Source organism: Cibotium barometz, chromosome 12 (assembly GCF_041138505.1).
Source record: "Cibotium barometz isolate CiBa-2024 chromosome 12, ASM4113850v1, whole genome shotgun sequence".
In the NCBI taxonomy this organism is placed as follows: Eukaryota; Viridiplantae; Streptophyta; class Polypodiopsida; order Cyatheales; family Cibotiaceae; genus Cibotium; species Cibotium barometz.
In genome coordinates, this window is record NC_141057.1 from 23,014,835 (window position 1) to 23,032,340 (window position 17,506).

The following is a 17,506-nucleotide window of genomic DNA, read 5'->3' on the forward strand; positions in this document are numbered from 1 at the left end:
GAAACACTTGTAATAATCATTGCAAGAAAATCTATCCGATTATCAAAAAAATTGAAATCGTGATTATTCCATAACATTTATAAAAGGAAAATAAGGAAAAATATCTTGCGTTGATTCATAATGGTTCTCACAGTTCTCCCATCTAAATAACCAGAATTCAAGAATAGAATTGTGTGTGGGACATCTGGCTCATAGAATGGAGCAGGCTCTCTCACTAAGAACTCCTCTCGGGCACAGAGCAAGAGCGCCGGTATGGGTGGTGGACTCTGAAATCGGAGCAGAGGCACTAGCATGGGTGGACAAACTGTGATGTGGATGCGTGTATCACAAATAAACCTGAGATGGCTCAGTGGAGGTGTCCTGTTCGGGGGCTCTCTCTCAGCATGCTGCCTCAAGAATACATCCCCATGTCATCTATCTGAACTCCATCGAATACATGCCCACGCATCTCTGATCCTCATACTGTCGTGCGAGAGCACTAAAGCCATTTGTTACAGCGGCAAGCTCATTAATGTTCCAGATAAACAGCAAATACCTGTCATGTACTAGTGGTTACAATAATTCAAATCACTGATCGCACTCTAAGCTTTCCAAAGAATGCTTTGCCTTCACCTCAGGCCATTCTTCGAGTTGATTTTAAAAGGTTGCAATCCCACTCACACATCAAGCCATGATCTAGATATATTCCAATTTCAGTACTGAATGGAGTGATCAAATACCATGGTAAAACAAACTATGTATAGCAGGTATGAGAGGAGACCATCCTGTTATCCACTCTATAATGGGTAAAAAATAATACAATATATAAAGTGTTGCCTACCGAAGGCAATAAATATACATGATGATACATTGCTAAGATAAATAACAGGTGAGTGTCTCTTATATAACACCCCCACTGCTTCACCTTCTAGAAATAATTATATAACACCCCCACTGCTTCACCTTCTAGAAATAATATCAAGGCTAGCAGTGGGTGCTTGAGAGCACACCAACGCTATAGGATTTCCTACCCCCGAGACTTGTCTAATAGCCTAGCCAAGTTGATGGGATGAACTCAAACTTATATTTTGCCCTGGTCAACACACTGTAATAATCAAAACGACCGAGACAATCACGAAAGTCTGTAAAAAGCCGTTCAAAGAGCCGCCACTGCACGGCATGAGATTTTGAATACGGGTACGGAAGAAAGACCTGCAATGCAACCAATGTTTTTGTACATACAACATTAGGATAACATCAGTTCACACACTGATGAAAAAAATAATAAGAAAAGACTAAAAGGAAGGCCTAGGGGCATTTTCAAAGCTTGAAGACAGTGCCCGTACACCACCATTTTCACCTTTTCTGACACAAATGACAGGTAACAATCCAGGCCATCAGGAGGGAGGGTGGCCCTTTGAACCACCCAATTAAACAGGGGGCCTGGATAAGGTCACCCTTTGTGAAGCTACCCTAAGTCGAGTGAGGAGAGATGTACCTCCCATTCCTCGACAATCCGCATAAGCAAATGGAATGTGTGCTCGCTTTCATCCAGATTATCAATTACCGCCAACCAGATCTGAGATGCTAGTTCATGAGCCAGGCTCCCTTTCTTTCCGCAAGCCAGAAACTGATCTGCAAAAAAAACAGGTCAACAACAACATTACACAAACATCATCTAGAGACTAGCATTACTCTAAGAGTAGTACTGGCACGTAAAGTCAAGTTTGCAAGACCTCTGGAAAATGTGAACACAGCCTTTTTAGTTTCCCTTGAGGTTTATAAAGCACTTACTCAAAAAAAACTTAATCCCTTGGCTAGGCTTAGGTTAACCTAACCCTTGGTCCAATCAAGGTTCCAACACATGTGGAAACTACCTATATCCAACATGCATTAAAAGCACCTAACAGATGTACACATGCACAAACCATGAAAACGGAGACTTTGCACTTGACATTTCTATAAACCCCACTATACGGCAGTCAACTTTGGGCCATCCCTAGGCCTATAGGCTGGAGCACTTCTGAAAGCTATATGTTGCTGAAGGCTGGAATTGAAGTTACTATGTACACCATCACCCAAGAGACTTTCCACGAGTCTAATCATCAGATATGATTCTTTCATTTGCTATGTTCTTGGTTACATTTAAGCCTTAAAAAAAGTATTGCGCTCTTTCAAATGATCTCAATAACGCTAAGCTACAAAGATTAACACGAATTATAGAGAGACTCTTTACCTAACCTACTCCTATTGTGTATAACTAATGAAAGAGTATTCACGATGATTGGCAAAGATCCAAATCAAACCCAAGCCCTGAACGATGTGCTATGCATACGCTAATGCTTCCAATCCTCCTCTATGCGTTGATGGAAAGGTGAAAGCCGATCCAAATGTCATGACTCCTGCGCCGGCTCTGACCAGCAGACCACCACTGGCATCAGCACTTCATCTTAGGGATCCCTTTACTTGGGAAAATAGTATCGCATGCCACTGCATGCCTTCAAAGCTTTCCAGCAACCTTGGAGTACTTGTCGATGAAATCTGGACAGTCCAAGAAGGCCCAAGTCACAGGCACACTCCCACCTTCACTGGGTGCACACCTGCCTTTCACTAGTCTTCCAAGACCGTGCACCAACAGGCACGCCCGTACTAGCACAGGCAAAGGGGTACCCTTGTACCATGCAGTCAGGTCCACAAGGTACAGCCATGGGTAGAGCACGTACAACACAAGCAGCAACAAGTACAATCCACGAGATACAGTAGGTACAGATTTGATACAACACGTACAAGTCCTGGTACAGCAAGTTCAAGCCTAGTACAGCAAGTATAGGGCCTGGTACAGCAACAACAAATCACGTACAACAGGTACAATCTTTTGGTTCAGCACGTGCAGTCACTGGTTATAATAGGTGCAGCCATAGGGTAGAATAGGTGCAGCTAACAGGTAAAGTAGGCACGTACAGTACACGAAGAAGAAGTGCATGCGGGTACAGCACACGAAGAAGTGGTGCAGGCAGTACAGGCGTGTAGGTTCAGCCGATCAAGGCAATGGGAGGAGAAGAGTTGGCTGCCAAAAAAAAAAACGTAGATTTCTCCTCTCCCCCCCACCACCCACGTGGGGAGTGGTTGTACTTTCCATGCAAACCTTGATTAAAAGGTTATATAAGTTTTTTTTTTTCCGAGAAAAGATCCTTTCATTAGTTATATAAAAACGCCCGTAGGGCTACAAAAGATCTCTCCTGCTCCTAAGAGAGAGAAGAGCAGTGAATACATCATGGCAGCCCGGGAGACTCTCCCTAGGTGCTGCAAAATACAAGCATCAGTATAAAGAACTGATGGGCTAAAGCATACAATAGGGGGGGGGAAGAGCCAAACAGGTGGCCTGTAGTGCCAACGGGGGGATCCCGTGTGTAAGGTGTAGAACGGGCCACAGCGCCAAGTGGTGTGAAAGGCCTGGCGCCGTAAGATCGCCTCATCCGAGTCTCCCCGGATGCGGTCGTACTGTCCTCGCAGGGTGTGGATCAACTCCTGCCAAATCCCCCGTACAGTCTCTGCTGGTGGCTCCAATCTCCCCTCAAAGGCCGTAAAGCACCGGGCCCTCCAGGTGAACCAGATGGTGAGGCTGCTGAGGAGCTCCCATCGTAAATCCCTCTCCTGTGTCCAGCTGGCGGACGAGAAATCCGGTGCCGGAACCAGGCGAGGCTGGCCCCTAATAAATCTGATGGCCTGACTGCCCTGCTCCATCTCATAGCCCATAGCAGGCCCTGACGAAGTCGACCAAGCAGCGGCACCCCACGTAAACACACCCTCTGGAGAGAGGGGGCCCAGAATACGCAGTATCCGCAGCCAAATCTGCTGTGCCTGAGGACAGTCCCAAAGGCAATGTCTCTGTGTCTCCATAGGGTGGCCGCATCGGACGCAGGCCGCCGGAAGACCGCTGTAAACAAGCCAAGTGCCAACTGCTGAGCCCCTATGGGCGACCAGCCACTGAAAAGCCGAGATCCTGCGGGCCTGCCGACTAGCCCAGAGCCGAGCCCAGAAATCCTCCAGGAACTCCTGTGAGAGTCCCTGCAATCGCCAATGCCCCGCTGCCGCTGGAGAAACCGTCCTCCTCGCCGTCAAAATATGCCGTCCCAGCCGAACAGTATACTGGAAAAAGGTGATCTCTGTGGCCTCAAGGGATGCATAAGGATCATGCCACTCGTACTCCCCGGGGTCCCACTGTAGTCGGGCCAAGGGGCGCGCTGCATATGCCCATATGCGCCAATCCGGGAGCACATCAGCAGGGTCGGGGTCAATATGCCACTTCCGAGAAGCGGCAGCCACTACCCGAATCCTCTAAAAGGTGCACTCTGCAACTAAAGGCGACTCCACCTCCACTCTCTGGAGTTTGCCCTCATCCTGAATCTCATAGTAGAGGCATCTGCCATCCTCAGTGCTAGCTCTGACAACAATCAGGATCTCCAACTGTGTAAAGGCTCCCATCCACCGTGGGGCCACTGGCTCGAGAGGTGTGAACCACTCCTCTGTAAGTGCCTCCTGAATATCATCCCTCATAATCAACCCCCCTCTGAAGTGACTCAGCCTCTCCACCTGGATCTCCTCTGGTAGACTGCAGAAAGCCTGCCAGTCTCCAAAACTACGAGCTGGGCCTGCCACTAAAGGTCCCCAGGCTAGACGAGGCCGAGAACCCAGCATATGACCCTGCTCCGTACGAACCGCTGGGCTCCAGATGAGCGGCTACCTGGCCCGCTCCTCAACACACGAAGGAGGCCGCTGAGAGAGCCCCGGTCTCAGCAGCTCCCAAGCTCTCAGGATACTCAAAGCAAATCTGTCCTCCCATCCTCTACTGAGGCCTGTCCTCCTCATCTCTATGAAGATCCAGCGAATCTCTGGTGCCCAAGTACCCCCTGCAGGGGGCGCTCGAGCCTGCAGTCGCTGCAAGAGGAGCTCTTTCCAAGGCTCAGCGCCTGGAAGCAACCCCCGAACAATGAGCTTCCCCAATAAGGCTCTACTCTGATCGACTGGATCTATAATGCCCAAACCGCCCTGAGCCAGCGGAAGTGTAATAACTGCCCATGCAACCTTTGCCCGAGCTGGCTGACCGTCCCGCCCAGACCACAGAAAGTTCCTGATCAGCCTCTGTACCTGGCTGATGCAAGAGCTCGAGAAAATCCAGCAAGACGTAATGTACCACATGGTCGCTAACAGCACCTGATTTGCCACCACCACCCTCCCAGCCAAGGATAGTCGAGCTGTACTCCAATACAATAGCTTCTTCCGAATGCTCAGAAGAAGCGGGGCAATCTGCTGCTCAGGTGACAAATCGAGGCCAATCTGGCATCCCAAATACCGCACTGCTGTGCCTGGAGGAATCCATCTAAAACCGGGGTCCGGGCTCCAGGCCAGAGTGGGAGCACTACTGATCCAAAAGGCCACTGTCTTGCGCCAATTGATCAATGCTCCCGAAGCTGCACTAAAAACCTGGAGCGACTGCTCAGCTCGAATAAGATTGGCCTCTTGGCCATGCAAAAATAAGCCCGTGTCGTCTGCAAACTCAGCATCAAGCAAATCCTCTCCCCGGACTGGGAGCTGAAGTCCTCTCAAACCAACCTCCTCTGCCGTCAAATACATACTCATAGCCTCCGCAAAGAAGAGAAAAAGGAAAGGGGCGAGAGGACACCCCTGACGGACTGATCTGGTCAGCTCAAAACTCGGCCCCCGTCCTCCTGCAATCAGCACCTGGCTGCGAGCTGTGGAATACAGAGCTGCCACCCCTCTGATCCATCCTGGCTCAAAGCCCAGGCGAAGCATAGTGCCCTCTAAGAATCCCCAATCAACTCTATCGTATGCCTTCTCAAAATCGAGAAGCATCACGACCAAGTCCTCGCCAAGAAATCTAGCTCGGGCCGTCGCCTCCCAGAAAGTAAAGATGTTGTCAAGGATACTGCGCTCCTTGACAAATCCTATCTGAGTAGCATGAATCAACTCCCCCAGGAAGGGCTGGATCCTCAAACTCAAGGCCTTTGCTAAGACCTTGTAGACAGTATTGAGGATCGTAATAGGCCTCCAATGCCGAATGTCATCTGATACTCCCTCCCCCTTGGGGATAAGATAGATCAAGCCCTCTGAAAAGCTCTGCGGCATCACCCCAGTGTCCAAAACATGCTGAAAGCCCCTGCGGAGGCCTGGCCCCAAAAGGTCCCAATAGCGCATAAAAAAGGCCGGCGTCAGTCCGTCCTCCCCTGGGCAACTATGTCGTGGCAGGACCCTCAAGGCCTCGGCAAGCTCAATCTCTGACAGAGGCGCACCTAGAACTGTACGCATATGGTCTGTGACCCTCCTCTGCACATGGGCCCACACAGTCTGTCTGCAAACATCTCGATCCTCAGTGGCAGGCTCCGCTGAAAGCAGGTCACTATAAAAAGCAGTGGCAATGGCTCTGATCTCCCCAAGCTCAGTAGCTACCGATCCATCCGGTCTACCAAGCTGGCGGACTCCTGCTCGCGCATGACGGGGTCCAGTGATCTCAAAAAACTCCCCAGTCACTCTATCTCCAAGCTGCGTCCACTGAGAGGCCTGACGACGATAATAAAACTCACGTCTCTGCTCCTCTACCTCTCTAACCTCCTGGCGTGCCTGGCTCAGCTGGGACGCCACCCACTCACATGCAGGCTGCTGCTTCTGAAGGCGCTGTAGCGAAGCAAGGCTGCGTCTCAGCCGTTGCTCCCGCTCGCGAATCTCTCCCAGTCGTGTCAAAGCTGCAGCGTGCAGAAAAGAGCTAAGATCAATGAGTCCCTGGGCACACTGGCCCGCTGCATCCTGGTCAGAGCACTGACTATCATGCCAGATCCTCTCAATGTCCTCAGCGAGACTGGGATCTGCAAGTACCCTCTCTGGGATCCTCAACTGCAAGCTGGGCTCCCGTGTCCCCTCCTCCAATGTCAATATAACTGGCGCATGATCTGAAAATGAGGTGCCAGCGAGAATGCCGACGGAGCCCCCTCGCTCCCCTAACCAATCGCCCACATAAAAGCGATCAATCCGTGATAGATTAGTCCCTCCCTGCCGGCGATCCGACCGAGAGAAACTAAGACTGTCCTGAGACCGGGAGAAAGCCCCATGCTGCCATGCATCAGTGATCCTCAGTGACATGCAAAACCGGTCCCAAGCTGCAAGCTCCATGCCGTGCACTGTAACATGACTGCCTCCCACCCTATCTGCCGGGTCCTCAAGCATGTTGAAGTCTCCCCCAACACACCAATGTGCGGCCTCTGGCAATGCATCTGTAACCTGAGTCCAGAACTCTGCTCTGGCACTAGCATGATTGGGCGCATAGATGTTGAGCACACCCAATAGCTCATCATGCATCCTCAGAATGACATACTGTGCTCTACCAGGCACAATGACCCCTCGATCCACAATGGCCTGCCGCCATACATCTGCAATAACCATGCATACTCCTCCCTGTCCACCCAAAGGACCAAACCCTGCAGACCAAAAAGTGTCCCATCTACCAGGCATCACCGAACCATATCTCCGGATCCTGCTCTCACCCAAGTGGTGCTCCTGCATCATCAAAATGTCAATGCTGCCACCAACCAGGCACCTCTGAAGCTCCTGCCTCAAGCAACCTCGATAGCGTATAAAGTGTGCTCCGCCAAGGCCCTGTACATTCCATGAGATGATCCTCATGGATGCCCTGCTGAGGTGGATGCTGTCTCAGCCGTACGGCGGGCCTTCGCCAGCGGCTTGGATGGAGAGTAGTCCCCATCCGAGCGGCTGCGAATCTACCCACCCGGTGTACTGCAAGAATCCCGGATCAGGCGCCAGTGGCTGTGGCCCATGGCGACTGCCTCCTGCTCTCACAGAGAAACCTCGTGTATACTCACATATCCAGGGTCGCGTGCCAAGTCTGCCACTATGCGCACGACCAAATGCCGAATCCCTGAGATATCCACACTCCCGGGATCCAAGAAAAAATGAGCCAACTCCCAAAGTCGACCTATCACATCTGTCACCTCCAGATCGCTCATGTGGTGAGAAAACTCAACTGCCTGAGTCTTCAAAGTGCTGACAGCGAGCTCAAGAGTCCACTCCGGATCACAAGGTCCACATAGAGGGAACGAGAAGGCCACCGCTGAGTCTAGTGCCTCCTCCCCTCGGGCCGGAGGTATCACTACATGAACTCGAATGGGTGCTGGCTCATGAGGGCCCTCTGCTCCAAAAAGCCGTGTGAAGGTATAGTCAAAGGCCTCCGAGCGCTGTCTAATGCCAAGGCGACTCAGCCGACTGCGGATAGATGAAATCCGTGAGGCCCTAATCGGCATAGGTCTCCTCTGTGATGCTCGAGCGAGGTCAGTGCTCAGCGCTCTCCGGACTGCAGGTGAGCGCCAGGGAACTGCCAGGGTCTCCCGGGAAGGTGAGGCGGGCGGAGGGGGAGGAGGGGGAGGCGAGGGAGGTGGAGAGGGAGCCGCGGCCGAAACCGGAGCGGGGGCGGGAGGAGGCGATGGTGGAAGCGAGGCGGTGGGAGGGGACGGGGGTGGGGGGGGTGAAGGAGGGGGAGCTGGCATCTCCTGGTCCTCGGTCGCTGCAGGGGTCTCCTCCTGAAGGGGAGCAAAGCTGTTCCTCACGGGAACCCAGTGAGGTTGAGACTGTGGCTGCTGCTGCAGCGGTCTCTGGGCGTGCTGCTGTGGCTGTCTCCCTCGGCGGCGCCCCTGTCCAGGCTGCCACTCCGAGGTCTCTGTGGCCTGAGCAGGCGTCCCTGAGGCAGCCTGCCGAGCCGAATCTGTGGGCGGGCCATCAGTAGCCTGCTGCTGTGGTGAGGGTCGAGGTCTCCTGCGAGGGCAGGCCTTGGCCAGATGACCGACCTGCCTGCAAATGAAGCACTGGTTCGGGAGCCCCGAGAACTCCACTCTCTGATCTATCCATCCCCCCCCTATCCTAAGTAGCTGAATGACCTTAGGAAGGGAGGAGATGTCAGACACCAACACTCTGACCGAGGGTAGCCCAGCTGCTCTGGCCACCACTGAAGCAGCAGAGGGACCCGTCTCTAGTACCGAGCCCACCAATGCTCCGAGCCTGGAGAGGAGCGGAAGATACTCCCGGCGGAGACCAGGGAAACAAACTGTAATATGGAAGAGGCGCTCTCCCTGCTCCGCCGCTGCTGGGTCAAATCCATGCTGCCAAGGTCTGAAGAAAGCCCGAGCACCCCTGATGTCCAGAGGACTCATGGCAAGGACCTTGGCAACGCTCTGGGCGGCCTCGAACTCGATCTGATAATGGCCCCGGCCCAGGAGCTGTACATCCAGGATCTTGCCCACATCTGCAAGAAGGCGGGCCTGAAGAAGATCCCTGATCTCCCCTCTGCTGGGGCGAGTGCCGACTATACGGCAGATGGTGGAATGAGCCTGGAGGCGTTCCACCTCTGCGGTGAGGCTCGCTTCCTCTTCCGGCGAAAGAGAAAGCCTGATGGGGATGACCTCGGGGGCGGGCGAGGGGGCTGCGGATGAGTCCCTCTGAGACGAGGCGGGCGGAGTCTCCATCAGAGTCTGAAGCTCAGGCGAAGGCGAGGCGAAAGCGGAAAACCTGCAAGAAACGGGCTGCACACAAAGAGGCGGAAGACCGGAGGAAAAGGGAAAAAAAGACAAAACCCCCTGGGGGTGGAAAACAGCGCGAAGGAGGGGGGGGGGGGGAGTGGGCGAAAAGACGAAGGATAAAACCAGGGGGGGGGCGGGGCGCTGCTGAAGAAAGGCGAAGAGGCTAGGCGGAGGGGGGGGCCAGCAGGCGGAGAGGCTAGGCGGGGGGGGGGGGGGGGGGGGGGGCGAGCAGGCGAGTAGGGGGGGAGGGGGCGCAACGCAAAAAGAAAAAAAAGGGGGGAGGGCAGCAACGCGCAAGGAAGGGGGGGGGGGCGGGGCGCTGCTGAAGATAGGCGAAGAGGCTAGGCGGGGGGGATGCGAGCAGGCGGAGAGGCTAGACGGGGGGGGGGGGGGGGGGGGGGAGCGAGCAGGCGAGGAGGCGGGGGGCGCAGCAGCGATGAGGGGGGGGGGCGCAATGGCGAGATGAGGGGGGGGGGGGCGCAGAAGCGAAGGCAGGCAGGCGGGGGAAGGAGGGGGGCCGCAAGGGAGGGCAGGCGAGCAGCGAGCAGCGTGCGCAGGGTGAAGGCGGGAGCTTCAGCGAGCAGTTCCTGTGATAGAATTCGAAACAAATTTTCTTATCTCCAACGTATTTAATAATGTGGAAAAATAGGTTATATAAGTTACAACACCTTAATAATTATTAAAAATGCTTATGGGCACCCTTGAAAATAAATGTCCAGGTCCTTTTTTTTAAATGTGTGTCAACGGATCTCGGCATCATGCAATCGACGGCTTTCATAAGCAACTGCATGACCCTCTTGATTTAGGACATCCCCTATACAATTCCCACATGCATCACATTCCACCGTGAATGGCCTTTGCAAATCGGGAACAATCAACACGGGCCCACAAATGATAGCATTTTTGAGTTGCAAGAAGGCATCTTGCTCATTCAAAGTCCATTTGAAGGTGGCTTTCTTCTTTGTAAGATCATGCAATGGCGAGGCAATGTTGGCAAATCGCCTATAGTATGAACATAAGCCCAAAAAGCTACGCGCTTGATGTACATTTTGCATCTCTGGCCAATTTCGAATGGTTTCAATTTTAGCAGGATCCATTCTTACACCCTCTTTGGATACGATGTGCCCCAAATAGTGTATCTCTGAGAGGAAGAACTCACTTTTCTTAGCATTTATGAAGAGTTTATGCTTTCGCAACTCTTCAAAGGCTGTAGCCAAATGAGTCTTATGCTCCTTCTCATTCTTGGAGAAAACCAAGATGTCATCAAAGAATACACCTGTGAATTTACGATGGGATCAAAATATCATGTCCATCATACAGTTCAATGTTGCCGGGACATTGATAAGGCCAAAAGGCATTACCAAGAATTCATAGAATCCAAAAGCTGTCCTGAATGCAGTCTTATGGACATCCTAGGATACCACACGAATCTGGTGGTAATACGGCTGAAACAAGCCGCACCATCAAGCTTATCCAAGATGTCATCTATGCGTGGGATTGGGAACCTGTTCTTGATGGTGAGCTTGTTTAGAGCTCGATAATCCACACACATGCGGAAAGATCCATCCTTCTTTTGCACAAGATGTCACATGCACTCTGCACTCAGTGCATGGTGACAAGATGGCTCATCGTCAGAAGTGCAGCAATTGTACAGTTTTAGAACCCAATAGGATGATATTTGTCGTACGCCGTGACCCCATTGTACATCCTCAGTCCAGGATAAGTCAGGCACGAGCTACGTAGGTCATTCCTCAGCCTTAGTGGGTCAGTCAGTCAGTCAAGTCCCTTAACCCACTTGGAGAGAATCATTCATGCATGTAGAGTCAGTAGAAGCCTTAGGGTTTGCATCAGAAAGCACTCTGCATCCTGCATAATATGCATTCATATGCCTGTGCATCATTTAGAACATCCCCGAAGCCTTAGGGAATTTACTGGGATTTATCTCGTATTTTTCCATATTTAATAGTATTTATTTAGCATTATTTGTATTATTGGGCATTTATAAATATAAACTTTATTAAATGACCAACCTCCAGTTAGTATAAATAGGCTTGCCTAGAGCCTATTTTCTCATTCAGTCTTCATTGTGCTAAGAGCTCTCCTCACCCTTGCTTTCAGCCCAAGACTAATCCAGCCCTAGAGCCCATAAGCATTCTTCTCCAGCCCCTTGAGAACCATAGCTTCAGTCAGCCCTAGGCGCCTGCATTCAGCCCTAATTCAACCTCAGTTCAGGCCCAGATTCAGCATACCATTCAGCCCAGTTCAACGCCAGATTCAGCAGTTTGCAGCCCTGCGTTTTTGCACAGCCGTACAACAGTTCTCTGCGTTTCTATTCCAGCCGTACAGCAGCAGCCCTGCAAGCCCCTGTTTCTCATGCGTTTCAGTCCACAGCATCCCTACACTTCAGCGTTTCTGTCCACAGCAGTTTCCAGCCCTGAAGATTCAGTCTACAGCAGTTTCCAGCCCTGAATCTGTTGTTTGCATCAGTGTCCAGCCTTCTATGCATCATCCACACATGCAGCAGTCATCTGGTGAAGGTAACACAGCATTCATAAGTGTTTTCAGCATTCTAACATAGTGTAGAACAGTCCACCTTCTTCTTCTCTCAACCTCAGGTGTGCAGCCCTTCCTCATGCCCTTGGGAAGAGTGCATAGGCTCGAGATCAGGTCATCGAGGTGTTTCTACAGCAGTGTACAGATCAGCCACTCTCCGATCCTCCGAGATCTTGCGTTTGGCTTATCTACAGTCCAAAGTCATTCTCTCTAAAGAAATAAAGCAAATACTATCTCGTTATTGGGATAGGGGGCCCTTCAGTGGGTAATTCGGGACCCAATCTGGTGTACAGTTCTCATATCTCTCTCTCATCTCTTTAAAGTTTGAAGTAATGAAATGGATTGGTAAACTCACGAAACTCAGGATACAGAAGACGGTGTGAGCATGTGTGACAGGATCAACCAATACAAAGACTTCCGCTGCATATCACATTGGTATCAGATTCAGATTGTCCACACACACCGTATCCTAGCGTGGGGGCATCCTTGAATGGTTAGATTGCGTTCCGGCACGACCACCGACTTCAGCATCATGTCTACAGGAGAGAGTACTCATCAGTCGGAAGACGTCTCCCCCGAAGGAGACCTCGTTCTTCCGCCTACAGCAGACACCATAGCTCTTCTTAGAGCTCAGAACCAGCTACTCATGGAGCATCTCCAACTCTTGGAGGCAGCACCAGCACGTCCTTCTACACCTCCAGCAGCACCCGACTACATCTCCCTCTTCTTTCAGATGGAACAACAAAGGAGAGAGGACGAGGCCTGAAGGAAAGAAGAAAAAGAAGAAAGACGGGACTATGAGGAAGCCCAACGCAGGATCGACGAAGACCGGCGTCAGGCTGAACTCGCCGCTCGGGAACACCAACGTGAGCTTGATCGAGAACGTATGTTACTTGAACACCAACGGGAAAAGGAGGCCATACACTTGAGGTATCAGCAGCTCTCCTCAGTCTCCCCAGTCATAGGTGTCACCAGCCAGCAGCCCGCAGCAGCATCGACCACCATCATTTGCAGTCAACCAAATTTCAGTAAGTATGATGGTAAGTGTGATCATTCTTCAGTTAATCAATTTATTCATCAGTTTAATGCTCATTTTCCTTTAGCTAAGATCACAGACCCACAAGACAAAGTCCACTTAGCGGCTCCCCATCTCACTGGTGAGGCAGTCACTTGGTGGCAACATTGGTCTAGTATTCATACAGACCAGGCCACAGGTGTCACAGCCTTTGACTGGGACATCTTTGTCCATGACCTGAAGACCAGATTTCTCCCTCCCCAGTACATGACCGGTCTGAAAGACGAGTTCTATGGACTCCGACAGAACGGATCCCCAGTGCTTCAGTTTTCCGGTAAGGTTATTACTTTAGCACATCAGTTAGGGTTATCTGAGCAGGCTAAGATGGAGCAATTCATTCATGGATTGGACTCTAACATTCGGTTCACAGTTCGTAACTTTGAACCAAGTACATATGACCGGGCTCTGACTCTCGCTTAGAATGAAGAAATGAAGATGAACGGAGGCAAGCCCAAGCAGTCATCTCAGTCCAGTACCAAACCCCAACAGGGGAAGGGTAATTCGTCATCTAAAGACACTAAGACAGACAACAGTCCTAGCTCTAGTTCAGGGGGTAAGGAATCCAAGCCTAAGAAGACCCCTGAGGAAAAGGCTAAAGCAGGCATTACTGGAGGTTATCTTCCTCCAGAGGAGCAAAGACAGTATCAGTCAGAAAACAGATGTTATCATTCCAACGAGATTTCATTCTCTCCTCTTTTGGGATGTGACATGATCTTAGGAATCCAGTGGTTTCGTCAGTATGAACCTATTCCTAATTGGGGACAGGACACCTTTATTATCCCTAAAGGTTTTCCTGAGCCTGTCATGATTCGGAGGGATAGAAGCATTCTTGGCGTTCCTATGATTTCTCATCTCCAGGCCCGACGAGCTATGTGCAAGGGAGCAGAAGGAGCATTAATTTATGCTCAGACAGCTTCTATCTCATCAATAACCGCTGTCTCATCATCTTCGGTCCCTCAGTTAGCAGATCTCCTTTCTCATTCAGACATTTTTAAGGATGATCTCCTACACAGTATCCCATAGTTAGCAGAACCTCTTAGCAAGTTTCCCTCTTGTCTTTCCAAGACTTTCAAGGGCAAGCTAGAACAGCAGTCGGTTCTCAAACATTTGAAACATGTTCCTTATGGACACATTTTCACAGTCACCATAGACCACCAAGCACTTAAGTGGCTCCTGACGATGCCAAGTGCCCAGTGGAGTGCTCAGCACACTAGACAAGTTAGCTCTTCCAACAAGTTGGAGGAATGATCAAGTACATACCTGGTCAACATAACCCAGTAGCAGATGTTAGATGTTCTTAGTAGAAAGACCAGCATCCCGACCAATCAAAAGTCTACCATTCTCAACATCTCTGGAAAAGACTTAGAAGATCAGTATGTCGATTCCGCAGAGTTTGGTACTCAACCCAGGTTGGCCCTCAATTTTGAGCGTAGCCATCATTCAGTTCACAGACAAGCATGTAAGTTTAGACGAGATATCCACTTCAAGGAAGGGGATTGGGTCTCTCAGTGCATCATGAAACAAAGATTGAAGCAAGTGGGCAAACATTGTCCCAAGCTTTCATTTAGTAGTTTTGGCCCTTTTCCAACAGTCAAAAAGTTAAGTGATGTCTCCATGAAGTTAAAGTTGCCTGCCAGTTGGACAATGCATGATGTTTTCCATGTTTCTTGGCTAAAATCATATGTTGGTCCAAAAGTGTTTGATGTTTCAGATGAACAGAAGCCAGACATGGTAGACGAGGCCGAAGTTATTGAGCCTGAGCAGATCCTTCTTCATCGATGGAAGCATGGTTCCGGTCGACGGATTCGTCAGTTCTATACGAAATTCCGAGATCGAGGCACCCACGAAGCCGTTTGGCTCGACGAGGAGTTCTTCCAGGAGTACCCCCAGTTATTGGCGGACTACTTGGAAGCCATGAACCTGCCGCCAAGCTAATCAGGAGGGAATGTCACATGCACTCTGCACTCAGTGCATGAAGACAAGATGGCTCATCGTCAGAAGTGCAGCAGTTGTACAGTTTTAAAACCCAATAGGATGATATTTGTCGTACGTCGTGACCCCATTGTACATCCTCAGTCCAGGATAAGTCAGGCACGAGCTACGTAGGTCATTCCTCAACCTTAGTGGGTCAGTCAGTCAGTCAGTCAAGTCCCTTAACCCACTTGGAGAGAATCATTCATGCATGTAGAGTCAGTAGAAGCCTTAGGGTTTGCATCAGAAAGCACTCTGCATCCTGCATAATATGCATTCATATGCCTGTGCATCATTTAGAACATCCCCGAAGCCTTAGGAAATTTACTGGGATTTATCTCGTATTTTCCCATATTTAATAGTATTTATTTAGCATTATTTGTATTATTGGGCATTTATAAATATAAACTTTATTAAATGACCAACCTCCAGTTGGTATAAATAGGCTTGCCTAGAGCCCATTTTCTCATTCAGTCTTCATTGTGCTAAGAGCTCTCCTCACCCTTGCTTTCAGCCCAAGACTAATCCAGCCCTAGAGCCCATAAGCATTCTTCTCCAGCCCCTTGAGAACCATAGCTTCAGTCAGCCCTAGGCGCCTGCATTCAGCCCTGATTCAACCTCAGTTCAGGCCCAGATTCAGCATACCATTCAGCCCAGTTCAATGCCAGATTCAGCAATTTGCAGCCCTGCGTTTTTGCACAGCCATACAGCAGTTCTCTGCGTTTCTGTTCCAGCCGTACAGCAGCAGCCCTGCAGCCCCTGTTTCTCATGCGTTTCAGTCCACAGCATCCCTACACTTCAGCGTTTCTGTCCACAGCAGTTTCCAGCCCTGAAGATTCAGTCTACAGCAGTTTCCAGCCCTGAATCTGCTGTTTGCATCAGTGTCCAGCCTTCTATACATCATCCACACATGCAACAGTCATCTGGTGAAGGTAACACAGCATTCATAAGTGTTTTCAGCATTCTAACATAGTGTAGAACAGTCCACCTTCTTCTTCTCTCAGCCTCAGGTGTGCAGCCCTTCCTCATGCCCTTGGGAAGAGTGCATAGGCTCGAGATCAGGTCATCGAGGTGTTTCTACAGCAGTGTACAGATCAGCCACTCTCCAATCCTCCGAGATCTTGCATTTGGCTTATCTACAGTCCAAAGTCGTTCTCTCTAAAGAAATAAAGCAAATACTATCTCGTTATCGGGATAGGGGGCCCTTCAGTGGGTAATTCGGGACCCAATCTGGTGTACAGTTCTCATATCTCTCTCTCTCATCTCTTTAAAGTTTGAAGTAATGAAATGGATTGGTAAACTCACGAAACTCAGGATACAGAAGACGGTGTGAGCATTTGTGTGACAGGATCAACCAATACAAAGACTTCCGCTGCCATGGTACAAAGTCCAACCTCTGAGTCCATGGAAAGGGCCATGTTGATGGTGATTTCAACCTCTGAGCCGGTTTGGACCATGTTGGTACTAAGGGGGACACGTGAGTCCCAAGTTTGGCTTAAGGGGGTGGTTGTTGGGGTAAGCCCAACTTGTGGCAAGGCTTGCATAAATTGGCTAGACCGGAGGTCCCTAACGCCTTAAGGTTTTGGGGTCTAGATGGCTAGCCAGTTTGTGTAACCTTGCAGTTAAGCGCGCTTGCGCCAGAACAGCACTGGGATGGGTGACCTCCCGGGAAGTTGTTGCCCCGCGATCCTACATTCTTCTTTGGTGCAATGTCTTTGCATGGGGTTCTTTCAGCTTTACCACCCTTTTGGGCTTCCTGAAAGCTCTTTTTAGGTTGTTGTCCACCTTTTTGCATGTTTGGGACAGCTCTCTCTTTGTGCTTAGAACCTCCCTGGTCTTGCTTAATTTTAAGCACCAATTGCTCCATAGCAAGCGCAGATGCTATGAGCTGCTGAAGAGTGTGTTTCGGATGCAATTCAATGCCCGAACGATAAGCTGGTTGCAATCCAGAGCGAAACTTCCTCTTCCTTTCATCCTCGGAGAGTTGCATGAAGGGAGTTACCTCCAAAACTTATTGACATACTGCTGCACACTTTCATTGTCTTTTTGCTCAAGTCTACCCCACTTTTGGGTGAGAGTTTGCTCCGCATTAGGAGGCAAAAATTGGGTATAAAATCTGTCCTTAAACTCTTTCCAAGTGCGAATGGGATCTTTGGTGGTTTTTTCAGTGATCCACCAATGGGCAACTGTCCCCTTCAAGAACATGCTTGCATGATGAATTTTGGACTTCTAAGTGAAGTCCTCATCACTAAAAGCAATGTCAAACAGTGCCACAAAAGCTAGCACCTTAGAGGCATCATACTCTCCATGAAAGACATCAAATTTCACA

At 50.3% G+C, this 17,506-nt stretch overlaps 1 protein-coding gene across 2 annotated transcripts in view; it reads right to left on the reverse strand.

Moving 5' to 3' along the window:
• Window positions 1–752: 752 nt before the first annotated feature.
• The window catches only part of LOC147633187 (uncharacterized), a 48,803-nt gene continuing 32,049 nt past the window's right edge, over window positions 753–17,506 (reverse strand). The window contains exons 4-6 of one of the 2 annotated variants that reach the window (XR_015267085.1): window positions 1,478–1,614; window positions 943–1,191; window positions 753–904 (exon numbers count right to left, since the gene is read on the reverse strand). Coding sequence is in view for 1 of the 2 variants with exons in the window: in XM_086806208.1 (XP_086662334.1) it covers window positions 1,024–1,191; window positions 1,478–1,614 (305 nt within the window). In the remaining variant the exon portion in view is untranslated. Of the gene's footprint in view, window positions 1,192–1,477; window positions 1,615–17,506 lie in introns of both variants that reach the window. The other variant, XM_086806208.1, reaches the window with a different exon arrangement.